Here is an 18,566-nt window from a genome sequence, read left to right as displayed (position 1 = left end):
GGCTGTATACTGAGGGCAAACTGGGGATGGCTGTATACTGAGGGCAAACTGGGGATGGCTGTATACTGGGGGCAAACTGGGGATGGCTGTATACTCGGGGCAGAGTGGGGATGGCTGTGAACTGGGGCTGGCTGTATACTGGGGGCAAACTGGGACTGGTTGTATACTGGGGCCATGCTGACTGGCTGTATACTGGAGCAAACTGGGGTTGGCTGTATACTGGGGGCAAACTGGGGCTGACTGGCTGTATACTAGGGGCAAACTGGGGCTGACTGGCTGTATACTAGGGGCAAGGGAATGAATAGATATATACTGGGGGAAGGCTGTGACCAATGCATTTCTCACCCTAGCCCTGGTTTATAATCGGGTCTGCTTATATTCGAGTATATAAGGTATACAGTAGATAGTATGGAAAGATTTTTGTACACATCATAATTGCTAAAAAAAATCTCTTTAACATAAAAACTTGGTTTACAAAATCGGTAATATTCTGCTGATGCATTCCCTTTCATCATACTTCCATCCTTCTGATACATTTACGGCTACAACTACCATAAGAGTCAATAATAAAATCTTAGTAGAATGAGAAAACTAATAATGTGACTTCTGGTATAGTTGTGGGGAGCCAGTATGTGTAGTAATCTCCCAACATTTATGACGGCTCAATATTACTGGCTATGTGATTAAATTACAGGGGTTTGCTTTTCATTTCGAAAATTTTATATGGCACTTGAGCCATTTCCACACATATAAGAATTGCAGTAATTTACTTGCATGTCAGTGGGGAGTATGGGAAATAAATTGTCAAAAAAGTGCTACGGCTTCCATCACAGAGAAGGGAACCTCTAATCAGGTAAGAATTTATTGGAAGCAGAAATATCCTCTGGAAATACTTTATAGCTATGGAAATAACCGTAAAGAAGAAATCTGCAATAAATAATAAAATGTCCATCAAAATAGGATGCAGTGATGACAACATTACTGAATATCACATAACGAACATATGGGTAAAGGGAATCTCCTTAAAAATATTAATATGGTTAAAATATTAGCATAAAATAGTAACAAAAAGAACATTTTTAACACCCCCTTCCATCCTAAGTCCTCTGGCAACTGCCGCTGCAACTCTACAGCTTCTGTGGAGTACCGGGCACTGTCTGTGGGCAGGTCCCTGCTCGACCAATCACGGGCCTCACTGACATGCTGTTACTGATATTTCTTAAAGTATTAATATACTATGTCTAAATTTATATACTGTAGAACTTCCCATTGCCCACCCTGACCATGTATAGCCACATGCTGAAGACAAAAAAGCGGTTTCTTGTTACTTTTCCTCTGGGACACCTCATTCTCTACAGCCCAAAACTTTAACCTTAGTAGTCTATTTTTTTATGTATTTATTACTAGAGATGAGCGAGTATACTCGTCCGAGCTTGATGCTCGTTCGAGTATTAAGGTACTCGAAACGGCTCGTTGCTCGGACAAGTATTTCCCCTGCTCGAGATCGAGCATTTAATTAAAAAAACACAGTGAAGAACAATGAAGAATAGAATAAAAACAGTGAACACAGTGAACACAGGATCATTTAAGTGAAAAAGACAGTGAAGAACACAGTGAAGAATAGATTACAGATGTTCGGTACATCTGCTTACTTGTCGGAAGATACGCGCGGAACGGCAGCAGGGAGACATCGGGCAGCGCGGGGGAGACATCGGGCAGCGCGGGGGAGACATCGGGCAGCGCGGGGGAGACATCGGGCAGCGCGGGGGAGACATCGGGCAGCGCGGGGGAGACTTCAGTGGAAGAAGAGGAGCGGATCCCGGGACAGCGTATCACCCCGACAAGTAAGCAGATGTGCCGAACATCTGTAACCTATTCTTCACTGTGTTTTTCACTGCGTTTTTCACTTAAATGATCCTGTGTTCACTGTGTTCACTGTTTTTATTCTATTCTTCACTGTTCTTCACATCTGTTAACTTGTCGGGAGATAATATACGCGCGGAACAGTGAAGAATAGATTGCAGATGTTTGCATACATCTGCTAACTTATCAGAAGACATTCTTTTTCAATTAAATAACACATTTTATTCCTGAACCATGGTCCCTTTGAAAAATGCTCGGGTCTCCCATTGACTTCAATGGGGCTCGTTATTCGAGACGAGCACTCGAGCATCTGGAAAAGTTTGTCTCGAATAACGAGCACCCGAGCATTTTAGTGCTCGCTCATCTCTATTTATTACCATATGGAATAATAAAACTGTCTTCAAGATTTGGGGCTAAATCTTTAAAGAAAAATAAATAAATAATAAATTATATTTGCAAATTATATTCTCGAGTTACTTATTAAAGAACTGTATTAGTTCCATACGAAAAAAAAAAAAAAAAAAGAAAAAAAACTTAAATGGGGATCTAAACCGGCAACTTTACTTAATTATAATTTTGAAGAGAAACCAGGAAAAATGTATTTACAGTCTGTAAAATTGTAGCACTTGTTAACATGACCTTGTATATATTACAGTATTAATTTAGCTCACCAAAGAGGCTATCCCCTGTATTGGTCAATACTATCTGCTCAGCTCATCCTGCTCTATAACATTCTGTCTGCACTAGGAAGAAGTCCAGCAGTATGATACAAGTATCTATAAAATTGTTGACTAAGGCTCTCTCCAGCTATGCTAAAACTATTTTTGACCAGGTAACTTCAGAGTTAAGCCGTAATAATTTACCTTTTGTACCTTTAAAGGAATCTTACAATATGATTTCTCCCTTCACCTAACAGGCAATGCTATAGAGTTCATGGGGCATATTTATCAGTATCTCTGCGCCACGGCTAGCTTATTGATAGCACTTGCAATTATTTAGCCCAATCCACCTTTACGCCAGGAGGCCGTGAAGGGGGGCGCATCCGGGCGAGCGGAGGGCGCAGCCGGCTGGGAGTGGGAAGGTGCGGGGCGTTACTGCCCCCACGCCTGTGCACTTGCTGCAGCCGGCGACTTTTCACATGTGATAACGCTGCACAGGACCCTGCCGGAAACATCAAGAGGCTGAAGCACGAGCGCCGGCGTATGATAAATGTCCCCCATGTGTTATACTTATCAGAGTCAAGAAAAAGTTGAGTCCAGAAAGAGAGGGAACATTAATATTTAACCATCTGTACATTCACTATAAAATTAATGAAACAAGTAGCCATTGTTGACAGCGGATTTTAGAGTAAGTTAAACCTAATACTTTTGGGGAAAAAGTGCATTTCGGTGTGAATTTTCTCTTTTTGGTTCCAATCTTTTAGTATTCAACTAAATCTGTAATAAAAATCAGTGTAAGTTTTAAAAGGCAGAATGGCCTACGGCAGTGAAAGGCTCCGGACAAACAGACATATCAGCTGTAACACGTAGACTAATCTGAGACTGAGAACATTTAGCCTTCTTAAATGGTACATTTTCCCGTTAACGGTAATTGAAACGGATTCATCTCTTAAGTGTAATGCTGAGAAGTGGTTCATGGGTAGGTCAGCAAACTCATACTGCATCTATTCACAACTTACTCTGCTTGACCACAGGCTTCTCTAGCTGGAAGACCGAGAGACGGTTTACACCTCCACAGACGGAACCTTTCTCCCCTTTGCACTCATTGTTGCAGTCTTCTTCTTTGGCTCGGTTTGGGGGCAGACTGTTGCCACAGTAACATTCAGATCCATAGGAAAGACCTGCATAAATATATGTTCTAAAACAGAATAAAAAGTGAAAATTCAATTTATATTGGAAAAATGTTTTTTTTAATGTTTTTTTTTTTTTTTAAATAACTGTCTGGTCTTTAAGATACCGTATATACTCGAGTATAAGCCGACCCAAGTATAAGCCAAGGCCCCTAATTTTACCACAAAAACCTGGTAAAACCAATATTTTTTTTACTCAAGTATAAGCCGAGTTAGGGTTTTCAGCACATTTTTTGTGCTCAAAACCTAGGCTTATACTCGAGTATATATGGTAATTTGTTACCAGAGACAGAAATGCATCATATTCCAGTTTGTTATGAAACTTTGCACAGAATAATGCATATTTGTTTGATTATTTTGTCCTACAGGAGGAACTAATCCATCGTAGACTGAGACCCTAAATACTCTCTGTAAATGAAGGACAGCTGTTTGCACATGACTGGAAATCCATTTACTTCTATGAGACTGGAGGACACTCATTGCCATTCAACTTTTGCAATGCAATAATTAACCCCTTGAATGCTTTTTCATTTCCAATTTTCAAAAATCCATAACTTTGACATTTTTCTGTGCATACAGCTGCATCATATTCCATCATGTGTACTGGGAAGTTGCTAATAAATTCCAGATGTGGTGAGATTGATGGAGTAAATGCATTTCTACCATTTTCTTGTGGGCACCAACCATTTTTACGGTGTATTCCAGGGGACACATCCCCTTTGGGTGCGTTCAATTATGGGGATACGAAATTTATATAGGTTTTACTATGTTTTAACCCCTTCCCGCCAATGCCCTTCTTCGTTTTTGCGCTTTAATTTTTCACTCCCACCTTCAACAAGCTATTACTTTTTTATTTTTCCATGTACAGAGCTGTGTTATGGCTTTTTTTCTGCGTAACAAATTACACTTCAAAATGGTGGTATTTATTATTCCATGTCATGAACTGGGAAAAAAAATCCAAATGCAGTGAAATTGGTAAAAAACGCATTTGCGCCATATTCTGGTGGGCTTGGATTTTATGGATTTCACTGTACGCCCCAAATCACATGTCTAATTTATTCTTTGGGTCAGTATGATTACAGGGATACCAAATTTGTTTAGGTTTTATAATGTTTTCATACATTTACAAAAAGATTTTGCCATCTTCTGGCGCTAGCACTTTTTTATACTTTGGTATACAGAGCATTGGTATTGTTTTTTTTTGCGACTTTTGATGATGTTTTCAATGTTATCATTTTTAGGACTGTACCACCTTTTTGATCATTTTTTATAGAATTAAAAATTTTTTTTAAATGGCAAAAAATGGCGCTATTTTCCGTTACGGGGGTTAAACGCAGTGAAAAACCTTTATTATATTTTGATAGATCGGGCATTTTCGGACACGTCACTACCTAATGTGTTTATGATGATTTTTACTGTTTATTTATATTTATTTAATTTTTTTAATTCTTTTTATTAAAACTTTATCATTACATTTATACATAAAGCAGTACATCATAGCACATAGAGTTACATCAAAATGTGTTTCTATATCATAAATATATTTGGTACTGTTACATGATGCAACTACTTTACAGACATAAAGATGTCTAATACCTATAAAGGCATGAGATTTTAATCTCATATAACTCGTAGGCACTTGTGAGAAAACAAAAGAAAAAAAAAAAAAGAAAAAGCAAAAGGAAAAAAAAAAGAAACAAGAATAAAAGCCAATTATGCAGTTAGCTTTTATAAGAATATATCATTGTTTGATGCATATAGTTGTTATTAAGGTTCCTTTCTCATGCAAAATTTTCTCATATTGGTAAATTCTAGCATAATGCTATAATTTTTTTTGCTTCTGCTAGCATTCTAGCTACAGGCCATCTAAATTCTGGCGGGATTATCTCCATATTTAAATTCAGAAGAGCAAGTTCCGGATTTAGCTCAATTAGTTTGCCCCAGATATGTTAAATTAGATTCTGGACTTCCTCCCAGAAAATTTTGATACTGCTACAATTCCCCCAAAGAGTCTCAATGTGGTTTGTACAATAATATATTTTATATGGTTGTGACGCAGCTAGTTGCCTCTGGCTTAGTGAGAATGAGTTCCCCAAATCCTTCTCCCGTTTATCGTATAGCCCATTTTTTTTGGGCAATCAGAACTTTGCAGATCTTTATAAACCATAGAGATTCCTCCCTTCAATATATGCAGTGAGTTTCTCTGATATGGGTTTCTATTGGATATCCCCAATTCGATCAAAGAAAGTTTGGCGCGGTCCATTCCGTTAGTATTTTTTATTATATATAAAATCAAAATATAATAAAAACATAAAAAGCAAAACGCGTTTCGAACCCGTAACGGGTTCTTCGTCAGTTGCATTACTCCCTTCAATATATCCCATATAGGAATTTATTAAACTTGGAGCATTCCGATTAGTTTTCACTTACCCTCTTCAATAGAGTGTTTTTGATGACCCAGCTCTTTAGACCTAGATATTGCAAAAACTGTCTATTAAATAACAGCTCATCTTAACATAATGTGGAAAAAGGGATCAACGCCCCATTGACAATTAAATTCTCTAATGTCCTGATTCCTAATTTTTCCCACAAGTGTATATAAAGGTTTAAGCCTATCTCCTTAAAAAAATCCAGTTTATTTTTATTTATATTAGTTCTAGGGAAAGGGGGGGTGATTTTAATTTTTTACTCTAACCCTAGGTTGTCTGATTGATCCTACCATATACTGCCATACTCCTAGTGGCTGTCATGGCAACGGATCGCTGCTCCCTGATGAAGTCACGGGGAGTGATGATCCTGTGCAAAATGGCAGCGCCCATGCACCGCCATCTTTTTGAAGCCGCCGCTGCTTCGCTGGCGGTGAACATGGGAAAACACCCGCGATCAGTGCTGGCAATATGCAGCAGAGACTTATCGGCTATGGAGAGGGCTCAGCCCGTGAGTCCTCTCCTTGCACCTGCACCTGGCATGTGACGTAGTATTATGTCACATGTCGGTAAGAGGTTAATACAGTTCAAGGAAATCTACCATCAAAATAAAGCACTTACTCAAAGGTCTCATCACCATGGGATTTTTTCTTCTAAAATCAACCTTTAAAATAATGCTGAGCATGAAGGGCTCCTGGGGGTGTTACTAGAGCCGTCCAGGCTACAGCTACACAGGTTGCACAGGCAGCTACACTTTCTCCTCCCATGTGTTCCCTCTGCATTCTCCCCTTCCTCTGCCTCATGTAATATCACACAGTGAAACAGAAAAGTGTAACAGCCCATTAAGCTTGCATTAAACAGCACAGCAAAGGCTTGCAGTGTGAGCAGTAAGGTGTCTTTATTCACCCAAACACAGCATTTTGATGCTTGAAAAAGACCGCTAAGTGGTTGAAACATTGTGAATAAAGACAATTTACTAAGGAATTTGCACCAGTTTTCTGTCGGACTTTGCACATTCTTTTTAGTGTAAACAGCTTGCACATGTATTTAAAAAGTGTCCGCGTAATTATTGTTTCGCACACAACCCTTTTTGGTGCAGCTGTGCTAGGCATCATGCAACATAAATTATGCAGTGTTCTGGTGCTCAGTTGGACCGTGCAGATTTAACATGTAAAGTCTGTTGCACACCCTTTGTTAAAAGTGCACCATAAAAAAGTTGGTGACCTCTGTCGGGCCAGTGCCGGCCAGAGACAAATTTGTGATTTCTGGCGAACTTTCTTAATGAATCGGTCGCACCCAGCATTATACACGGGCAGAGAACTTTTAGTGCAGTTTCCCATATTCCTGCTCTACATATACTATACAAGATGTTGGCTGTGCTGTCATTTTTTTTCTTTTTCGGAGCCTGTGAAAATTCAGCACAGAGGGGCTCTGGCAATGTGCTCTTGAGCCCTTCTGCCTTATTAGCATAATAACATAATAAATAGCATAATTACATTTTATAAGTTGATTTTAGAAGGAGACCATGGACAACAAACATAAGAAGACAACCACAGTCACCGTGCCTGGATCTTTGAGTAAGTGTTCCTGGTTTGTCATGTTTTATTTTGATGGTACATTTCCTTAAAAAAAAAATCAATAAGTAATAAAAGTAAATCTTTAGTACAAAAAAATCTTTTCACTTTGCCATATTCTGACACCAATGTTTTTTTCATTCTTATTTAAAGCTGTATAAGGTGTCACTTTTTTGTGGGACAAGCTGTCGTTTTCATTTCAACCATTTTGGTTATTATTCAAAATTATTAACATTTTTATTTGTTGTGAAATTGCAAAAAAAAGTGGTGATTGGGACAATTAAGCACTATTTTGCGTTACAGGGTTCGCTCCTGGGAATAATTTTTTTATTTTTAATTTTTCAAGTCCCCTAGGCTCGTGAAAACTGAGAATATTATTCCGCAGACAAGCAAATGGATGTAAGAAAAGAAGAAAACATTTTTCAATCAAGATGCCTTATGATAAGCAGAGGGCAGGGCTGCTGTGAAAATCTGCTCCTCCTGTGGACCCAGGTAGTACATGCATTTATTTTATTAGGAACTTTTCAAGCTGCCATTACCACCAGTATTGGTTGATTAATAGGGTCTCTAGCTAAATGTAAATTTCTAACAGAACATAATATATTACGATTAGAGATGAGCGGGCACTAAAATGCTCGGGTGCTCGTTATTCGATACGAGCTTTTCCCGATGCTCGGGTGCTCGTATCGAATAACGAACCCCATTAAAGTCAATGGGAGACCCGAGCATTTTTTTAGTAAAAGAGAACATTAAGAACAGTGCATAATAAAATATCCCAGATGTTTACTGATGTTTTACTTGTAAGAAAAAATTGAAATAACACTATTCTTCACTTTCCAGGTGTTCGCGCGTATCTCCCGCTAAGTTAGGAGATGTTCAGAACATCTGGAATGTGAAGAATAGTGTTCTTTCAATGTGTTCTGCACTTAAATGGTCCTGTATTCACAGTTTTTAATGTTTTAATTCTATTCTTCACTTTGCAGATGTTAGCGCGTGTCTTCCGATAATGTCGGAGATGTGCGCGCACATCAGCAATGTGAAGAATAGTGTTATTTAAATGTGTTCTGCACTTAAATGTTCGTGTTTTCACTGTTTTTAATGTTTTAATTCTATTCTTCACATTGCAGGTGTGCGCGCGTGTCTCCCGATAGATTCGGAGATACGCGCGCACAGCTGCAAAGTGAAGAATAGAATTAAAACATTAAAAACAGTGAAAACACGAACATTTAAGTGCAGGACACATTGAAAGAACAATATTCTTCACATTCCAGATGTTCCGAACATCTCCTAACTTAGCGGGAGACACGCGCGAACACCTGGAAAATGAAGAATAGTGTTATTTCAATGTGTTCTTACAAGCAAAACATCAGGAAACATCTGGGTTATTTTATTATGTAATAAAAATACTGTTCTTCACTTAATTTAATGCTCGATCTCGAGCCGGCGAGATACTCGTCCGAGTAACGAGCCGGTCCGAGTATGCTAATACTCGACCGAGCAGTATACTCGGACGAGTATACTCGCTTATCTCTAATTACGATAAAAAAATTTTTTAAAAACTTTATTTTGTTCTCTGACTCTACAATCTAGTAACAATTTTTAATTATCTAAATGAATCAATATTTGGTGTGACCACCCTGGAAGAGCTCATATTGCCCTAACAGACCTCTGATCTTAAAATCTTCTTAGGATTGCATGAAGATAGAAAAAGGTTTTGAAAACTTCACTCCCTTCAAAAAACTTTTTGCAGATGTACCTAGCAGATGTTGCTTGCTAGGCAAAGGGATGGTCAATAGTGATGAGTGGACCCGGACATTGCGGGTTCATCTCTGCAGAACACAAACGCTCTTTTGGACTTCAAACCCATTAAAAAGGTTAACACCCACAATGCTTTTGCTGGATTTGGTGCTTTTGTTTGTATTCGAGTCCAGGTCCACGAACCCGCCGGACCCGTAAACTGATGGTATGCTCATCACTAATGGTCACACCAAATATTCATACAATTTAATACAATATTCAATACAGGTTTTCTTGTTTATCATTGGCAATTCATTCTAAGTGATCAAAATAAATTAGTACAAAGTCTATTGTTAAAAAACATTCTCGCTTTGCAGCAATGAACATATTCAAAGAAACACAATTTTACCAAAGAAATCAGATCTTATTGTTATCGGTTTAAAAAACGACTATTTTCTGAAATAAAAGGGAACCTGTCACCAGGGTTTACCCACTAAGCTGCTATTCCCCTCAGGTAAGAGAGAATTCTAGAAAGGACATTTTATCTCCTATCAATTTACCTATAAAAGAAATCATGCAAAGTCAGGCAAATTTGACTTTTCTCACATTTTCACATGACAGTGGTTGCAGGGGTAGTGTCACCTCAGAAGCCCCTAGCTTCTGTTCCATAGCACCTAGAAATCTGCATATTAGAGATTAATATCTCACTTTTCAGATCTCATTAAGTTTATGGTTGAGTGGGCTACAAAACCAGAGATACAGGCAGTTAAAATTAGGCAGAAAATGGATCAGTTCTGTAGCTCACTGTGACATATCTTTAATATGACAGAAAAAGCATGTTTCTAGGTACTATAGAACAGAAGACAGGGTCTTCTGAAGTGACACTACCCCCGAAACCACTAAACTTGACTTATCTCATGTCTCCTTTCAAAAATAGGTGAGAAGAGTCATATTTGCCTCAGTTCAGAAGAGATTATTTTGTAAGTCTATGTGGGGACTAGTAGTTTAGTTGGGTATAACCTGGTGACAGGTTGTCTTGAAGTATTCATAAATTTATATTATTATCTGTATTTATTATATCAAACCCAACGTGAGGGCTTAAAACACAATGGGCTCTTTTACTAAGGGTTGCGCTGTGCACTTTTGTCGGACTGTGCACCTTCTCCTAGGCTAAAATGGCTTGCACAGGTATTTTAGACGTGTCTGCGCTGGGTTTAGGGCGTGTGCCGTCGGACGCGTCATGCCGTATTTAACTTTCAAATTGTGTCGCATACTGTATGTTAAGTATGCACCACAAAAAAGATGATGAACTCTGTCGGAAAGCGACAGATTCATGATTTCAGGCTCCCGATCTTAGTGAATTGCCGTACGCAGCATTATACACGGGTGATGCACTTTCAGTGAACTCCAGTGACCAGGTAAGTAAATGTGCAAACTAACGATAGGAAGTGTGATATCTAAGGATGTGCTGACAAACATAACATCTTATGCTCTTCAGATGACCTGGAAACAAAGCCCAAGGTTAATGTATAACCTGGAAATATGACATATTCCCAGCTACTGTTTATAGCATTGCCAAGCATTAAAATAAGATGAGAATAATTCAGCTTATATTCACTAAATATTACAATGAGTATTATTATCTTACAGAACCATTATTTCCAGTGTGCTTTATATGACACAGCACCGTAAAACATGAAAGAGGATGAACAGGACATATAATCTACAAAGAAGGTAAAAAGCAACTTCCATACTTGATAGGGCAAAATTTGAAAGCATCCTAATGTCAGGCGGCATGCCATAAAGCTAGTCTAGATGCCCAATTTACGGCCCCAGCCTTTCTGACACCATGGCACTTCCCAAAACAGGGAGCAAACAATGTATTTGTAGGGTCAATAGTGACCGGTACATGGGCAAGATTTCTGTGGGCATCTTAACTTCAGAAATACTAGTCTTGTCAACCAGTGGTCTGAGGAAGACATCCATTAGGAAGCACATGTCATGAATGGAACCACATTACAGTAAGCACATGCCATATAAAAAAGGATAATGTTGAAAAACATAAATATTGCTGACTAGATACATGAGCCTCTATGTCCGTTTTCCCATGTAGAAGCACTAAAATAATCCTAATTTCTTGCACAGTGCCACCTCCACGTCATGTAGGCATGGAGGGGGTGTGAAGAGGAACAGCAGCAGGTGGATTAGGCCGGCACACTTTCTAAAAGCCTGTAAAAATTTCCCACTGAATGTGGGATGGACCTGACATATTTTTGTCCGCCAGTGCAGCATGGCCGGGAACTGTGCACCATTTTTTTTTGGTGCCCTTTGTTCATGCTGCAGAATTGTGGTGCAGACAGAATGGTAATAAATGTGGCGCAAACTCTGACTAAGCAGTAACTCACCCCATTAGGTGCATATTTTTTCTATCTTGTCGGGCACAGTGCAGCCGTGACACAAAACGACGCAGACACTTTATAAATACATGTACAAGCAGTTTGCTCATTCCTTCTATTGCAAAAGCAGACAGAAAAATGGTGCAAACGTTTTAATAAAAGGGGCCCAAAGTGTAAATCTATAATTGGGGGCACTACAAAAAAATGTTTCAGTAGGTTCTCATTCATGTCTCATCTGATGTCCACAAAGTTTAACTTTCTTTCGAGGAACCATTCAAACAAAAAGGTATTGCCCGATCTCTCTAAAGACCGTTTACACTAGAATCGGCACTAATTGTACTCTATGGGAGATTTAATGACTTGGAAATATTCTTACACTCAGTCCCTAATTGCTACTTTCCAATACATTTTCACAGTATGTTCTTTTGCATTCATGGTGTCTTTTTATGAATCGTAGTACAGCCGAGTCCTGCTATGTGCCCTAGATAGTAATAGAGTGAAGGTTTCGGAAACACTTTGCAGTTTTTCCTATCATCCGAACACTACAGTTCATTAGTGTACAATGCTCAGTTTAGTGTGAAATTTAGTCGATGGCCCAGTCTGTTAGGAGATCCATTACCTTTCCGCACAGGCACTCTGACAATGACTTATAGTCATCTTCCTCAGATCGTAGAATACTGTAGCCTTCAGAGTCCTATCTTCCACATTTTCCACGAAGCATCCAATGTAGGTACCTAATAAAAAAAGATGAAAGCTGAGATGAATACACCATATGTCATAGTCACCACCTGTGTACTCTAGGATAATGAATTGATAATGATGATGAATATACTCAGCCTTGGTAATTTACACCTGGACCTCACATATGTCTTTAATAATCAATAGCGAGAAATCTCATAAAAAAACGATTAATTACACATTTATCTCCGCTGTCTGGAGGTGAAGAGTATTCAAGAGAAAAATAAGAGATTAAAATCCTCTGCAATATCATATTTTATGGATCTTATACACACATCATTGTGCACTTATTTGTGCGACATTTCTGTACATAGAAATGAGTAAATCTTTTCATAAATTTGTTATGAAATTGGTGATTTTCAGGCACCAAATTAAATCTGTATTTTTTCTGATTCACAACCGCAGAATCTTATTTATACAAACAATCCATAAAAATATCCAATATTTTCAAAGGACATCAATAAGGCAATATGAGCTGAAAATTTGTAATACATTAACAAAACAAAATAGGACCCTTTTATATAAAGGCCCCGTGACTAGAGAGAGCTATATACCAATTTCTGAGACAATCATCAGCAACATCAGTCTGGACGCAAATTGAAAGTTATTAAACATTCTTTAAAGTTAGGTGATCAATAAAAGAATTCCTGGCAGACACTTTTAAAATTGGTGACACACTAGGTGTATTGGCAGCCACTAACGCAACCTCTACACCAGAATATTATCCCTTACACCAGTGATACATGCTGGTTAATGGTTAAAAATCATCCTCATAAAACCTAAAAGTGTCTGCCACTGAGGCACTGTACATTATTTACAGACATTTTTCTGATATGAAAATTAGTATAGATAAGTCATATTCTGAATAGAAGAGTCATGTTTTCTCCAAGATGGCAGTAAACCACATCTAGCTCTTTTGATTGACAGTATAGCATCTCTTCAAATTTCGATCTGAGCAGACAGGAAGTCCTCTCCCTGTCCTTACTAGAATGTTGTCCCTCTCACTGCATGGTGAATTTAGGAGTGAGCACTGTGTGGGAAACTGCAGATCTTCTCACCATTTTTTGTAGCAACCATGGGTGGAGCCAAGTAGGGATGGATGGAGCCACATGCCGAAAACGTTTGGGAAATTATTTTACTGTTGGGTGAACACAAATTTAAGCTGAGATTCCTACACTGCACTTCTCAACAAACGCACAGTAGGGAAGAGGGACTAACGTTTTTATGTACCTGTTCCCTTTAAGAACATTTTTAAGAGATATATATATGCACCGAGTTTCCCTATACTGGAGCACACAACTTCAATACATTATAAAAATCCTAAAAAAGATGTGTGCTGTAGTACATGTTTTTATGTGTAGTCCTAGCTTATTGCATAGTCTGCAGTTTTCAGTATAAACCTTGAAATAGTTTGGCCTGAAAATACTGTAAATGTGTTTTCAGTTATAAATGGCAATTGATTTCTCTGGTTACATAAACATTAGACACAGTGCAGATTTTCAATGCATACACAGTGGGAATGGTAAGTATTTAGACCCCTTCTAATTTTTCTACTACGTCTTGGTAGAAAGAAACAAACGTAGATATTTTGGCTTATTTATTAAACAAGAAAAACTGAAATATCACATGGTCTTAAGTTTTCAGCCCCTTTACTCAGTATTGAGAAGAAGCACCTTTTGAGCAAGTACAGTAGTGATTCTTCTTGTGAATGATGCAACAAGTTTTTCACACCTGGATTTGGAGATCCTCGGCCTCGTACTTGCAGATCCTCTCCAGTTCTCTCAGGTTGGATGGTGAACGTTGGTGGATGCCATTTTTAAGTCTCTCCAGAGATGCTCAAATGGGTTTAGGTCCGGGCTCTGGCTGGGCCAGTCAGGAGTGGTCACAGAGATGTTCTGAAGCCATTGCTTTGTTATTTTAGCAGTGTTCTTAGGGTCATTGTCTTGTTGGGAGGTGCAGCTTGAGCCCAGTCTGAGGTCCAGAGCACTCTGGAAGAGGTTTTCATCCAGAATGTCTCTGTAATTGGCCACATTCATCTTTTATTCAATTGCAATCAGTCATCCCTATCCCTGTACCTAAAAAAGCACCACATAGCATGATTCTGCCAACACCATGTGTCACTGTTAGGATTGTATTGGGCAGGTGATGAGCCTTGCCGGGTTTGACTTTGTGGAGCTCAGCTACAGTGATCTTGGGGTTCTTCTCTACCTTTCTTAGCAAGGCTCATCTTCCACAATTAATTATTGTGGCTGGATGGCCTTTTCTAGGAATAGATGTGGTTGTCACAACCTTCTTCCATTTAAGGTTCATGGAGGCCACTGTGCTCTTAGGAACATTGAGAGCAACAGAAATTCTTTTGTAACCTTGGCCACATGTGTGTCTCGCCACAATCCTGTCTCTGAGCTCCTTGGGCAGTTCCTTAGACCTCATGATTCTGTTGTGCTTCAACATGCACTGTGAGCTGTGAGGTCTTATATTGACAGGTGTGTGCCTTTCTTAATCATATCCAATTAGTTTAATTAAATACAACTGAACTCCAATGAAGGAGTGGAACCATCTCAAGTAGAATCCGAAGGAAATGGACAGCATGTGGGTTAAATACGAGTGTCACAGCAAACTGATATTTCAGTTTTTCTAGTTTAATAAATAAGCAAAAATATCTAAATTTCAGTTTTTTCTTTGTCAAGATGGGGTGCAGATTACAAAAGTAACTTTTTACATCTTTTGTAATCTTACCAATTGGCTGCAATGAAACAAAGTATGAAAAATTAAAATGGGTCTGAATACTTCCTGTACCCACTGTAAATAAGCTTTGCCACAACTATGTGTGCAATGCCAATCAAACTGATATGTAAAAATAGGAATACTGCTAGAAAATAGGTTTCCCGTTACAGACCAGAGAATAGAGACCAGACCAGAGTAACATACAAAACAATCAGCACATTTGGAAAGTACTTGTTTCCTCTACAAAACCAAGCCTGTAAAACCCATTTAAACACCCAGATTGTCAAAGAGAAGGATGGGTGGCCTCCTACTGCCTTATGCTATTCTAGATATTTGCAATAAGTGTAATGAGAACCTACAGTACATGGTTGTAGTAGGAACAGAAGATCCCAGAAGCTCCTACTAATCTGATCATAGAAAGCAGTTACAAAATAAGTCAACACTGCCTTTTCCTAAAAATGATTTTGCATGAAACAGTTAAGTAATGAAGCCTCAGCACATAAAAAAAAAATCAACATGAATCTTCATGCAGCAGATACATGTACAGAACATTCTTTACTGAGCAACACAAGGTAATGACTTCTATTGTGATGAACCAGTAGATCCTAATCACGGAAGTTAAGCACAAAAGATGTTCATCTCTATCATTCTGTTTAGCTCGATTGCTGTAGAAACTACAATGTGCTGAAAGGTCTTGCAAGTGATCTTATTGGATAAAAAGAAACATCCACATTTACCCAATAAACATAAAGAATTGTGGCTCAGTGCAGTTTATAGCAGTTTCATGCAAGCAAAAACAAATAAAATATATCAAAATTCTTTACCATCCATTTGTCATGCAAGAGTCCAATGTGAGATTGTTCAGTACTCCATGGGCATTGTAATGACAAAATAAGTGATCTGAGAACTGGCTGCAACCCATCATTGAGCCACTATTTCTAATAGGAATATCCTGCTTTCCTTTTATATGCTTGAAATATATCTGAAGGTTGTTGGAAACCTTATATGTGTAAATGTAGTGATATGGAACGTATGTAACGGAGACTTTCAGAACTCTAGGAGGTTGCATTATTTTTTTTGGACCACCTTTAACCCGGAAAAGGCTGAGATATTTTATGATATACATACAGTTTATCTAGATCCCACACACTTGTAGGGTGACGTGTTGACATGTCAGCCAGTCCCAAAATGCTCAAATCAGACAACTTGGCAGACGAAGGGAGCATTGCCATCTGGCAGAGAAATTCCTGGGGAACCCTTGTTGTACAGCAGCCACTTGTGTGGCATCAAGGAGAACTCTGAAAAGTCCAGCGGCTTCTGGAACAATTACTTTATCAGTGTTATTTTAAAGTGATTTTCCGGTATGAAAAATCTTTATATATTGGGTCTGAGGGTTAAGAAAATAATAAAGTCATGATACTCATGATTCTCAAAGAGGGTTATTTATCAAACGCCAGCACATGATTATGATATCCCTGCCACTGTTCAGCTGGATACATCAAGAGGCTCTGGCTTCTTTATATATCTGGCTGGGAGCTGAGCAGCATCTACCTCTATGCCAGGTAGCTGCAGCTAGTGCCCCAACCCAGCTGGCTCCCCCTTCAGACCCCTCCACGCTCCCCTGGCTTGAAGGTGGCGGAAAATAATCGCAAGTGCTAGCTACAAGCACTTCTTTCTGACGTGGCGCAGAAGCCCTAATAAATATTCCCCAAAGTCTATATAAGAGTCTTCTTACTTTCCTGACCTAACATCTCACTCAGCTAAACCAGTTCTCTACACGGTACTGAAAAGATGAGATCAAAATCAACCATCAAAATCTATCACAATAAGCCATAGACACTTACTCCTAGATCCAGGCACAGTGACTGTGGTAATCTTCTTATATTTGTTATCCATGTCCTCATTTCTTCTAAAATGAAATCAGAATTATTCTAATGAGCCTGAGAGGCTCTGGAGGGTGTTTCCAGAGCCCCTCAGTGATGTTTTGTTACTGGTTGCTATAATGAGCAGAACATCCCTCTCCTCCTCTCCCTGCTCTCTCCCTTCTCCCGCAGCCTCTGTAGTCTAGAAGCAGCAAGAAGTGAAGGGGGAGGGGAGACCTTCTCTGCTCATTGTACCAGCTTGTGAACAGACATCACTTAGGGACTCTGGAAACACAAACCAGTGCTCCTCAGAGTCATTAGCATAATTTAAAAGGAAGCAGGCCATGGATAACAAATATAAAAAGATTACCACAGTCACAGTGCCTGGATCTAGGAGTAAGTGTCCCTGATTTATCATGATGGGTTTTGATGATAGATTTTCTTTAAAGGGATATTCCAGGAATAAGCATAATTCATATACAAATGGGCACTCAAAATATAAGCTAATGTGTAATTAGTTGTTATTTAAAATGTTGCTCCCCTTAGCAGAAAATTAGAATTAGCAGAAGAATTAAAATTCTCCTGGCCCTTTAATCCGTCCGTTAATTTCCCCCGCGCGGTCCATTGCGGATCAGACACAGGACAGAAGATGGCTGCTGGTCACATGTCCACATCACATGTCCTGCAGCTGCCTGGGCAGGTCAGATGATCACCACTATGTTTGGCTGTAGTTGGTTGGTTGATGTGCATCCAGTATGGCCGTGTTGTGGTAATGTGGTTATATATCATTTCTATGGTAACAGAGCAGTACAGTCTGTTACATCATCACTGGGAGAAGAGCATAAGAGGTAGGAGGAGTTACTGAGAACTAAAGGATCTTTGGACTTGTAGTTTCCAGTGGCGTCCATCTTGGTGATAACTCCACCTACTTTAGAGAGGCCATAAATTTTGTAAATCATAAAATCAAACTGTTTAAGCTCCATTTTGTTACTAATGACATTGAGTATTGCTGTACTCATTTATTTATATCATCATGGGTTTTTGTGTCAGATGTTCATATTCCTGGAATACCCCTTTAAGACAATGTTTCCCATACCCTTTCCTAAAAAACCAGGTCCCAGAGTCCTGCAGAGGAGGCCTTAAATGGCAGTGTCTCTGGTCTCTCACTCAGCTAAGCCAGTTCTCTACACTGTACAGGGCAGATGCAACCACATTTAAGCAGCGCTCCCTACACTTGGCAGTCTGTTTTTTATGGAGTAGATATACTGGTTTGATGTTAAGGGGGCTGCCTTACAAAAGAGCAAAAAAGCTTGTTTCCTTCATTCAACCCTGATAAAACATATCCCCCCCCCCCCCGGCCTCCCAGTGGAGTATTAATGGCTATAGGTCAATAAAGT

General features: G+C 39.0%; 1 protein-coding gene across 1 annotated transcript in view; it reads right to left on the bottom strand.

Annotated features, from left to right (window-relative positions):
- WSCD1 (WSC domain containing 1) overlaps window positions 1-18,566 on the bottom strand; it is a 156,372-nt gene that overhangs the window by 69,300 nt on the left and 68,506 nt on the right. Inside the window, exons 3-4 of the mRNA XM_072138212.1 lie at window positions 12,465-12,579; window positions 3,542-3,720 (exon numbers count right to left, since the gene is read on the bottom strand). Of these exons, the coding sequence (XP_071994313.1) occupies window positions 3,542-3,720; window positions 12,465-12,579 (294 nt within the window). The remainder of the gene's footprint in view (window positions 1-3,541; window positions 3,721-12,464; window positions 12,580-18,566) is intronic.

The sequence above is a fragment of the Engystomops pustulosus genome, chromosome 2 (genome assembly GCF_040894005.1).
Source record: "Engystomops pustulosus chromosome 2, aEngPut4.maternal, whole genome shotgun sequence".
In the NCBI taxonomy this organism is placed as follows: domain Eukaryota; kingdom Metazoa; phylum Chordata; class Amphibia; order Anura; family Leptodactylidae; genus Engystomops; species Engystomops pustulosus.
Note: the sequence above shows the minus strand (reverse complement) of the source record. Positions and strands in the feature narration are given on the sequence as shown.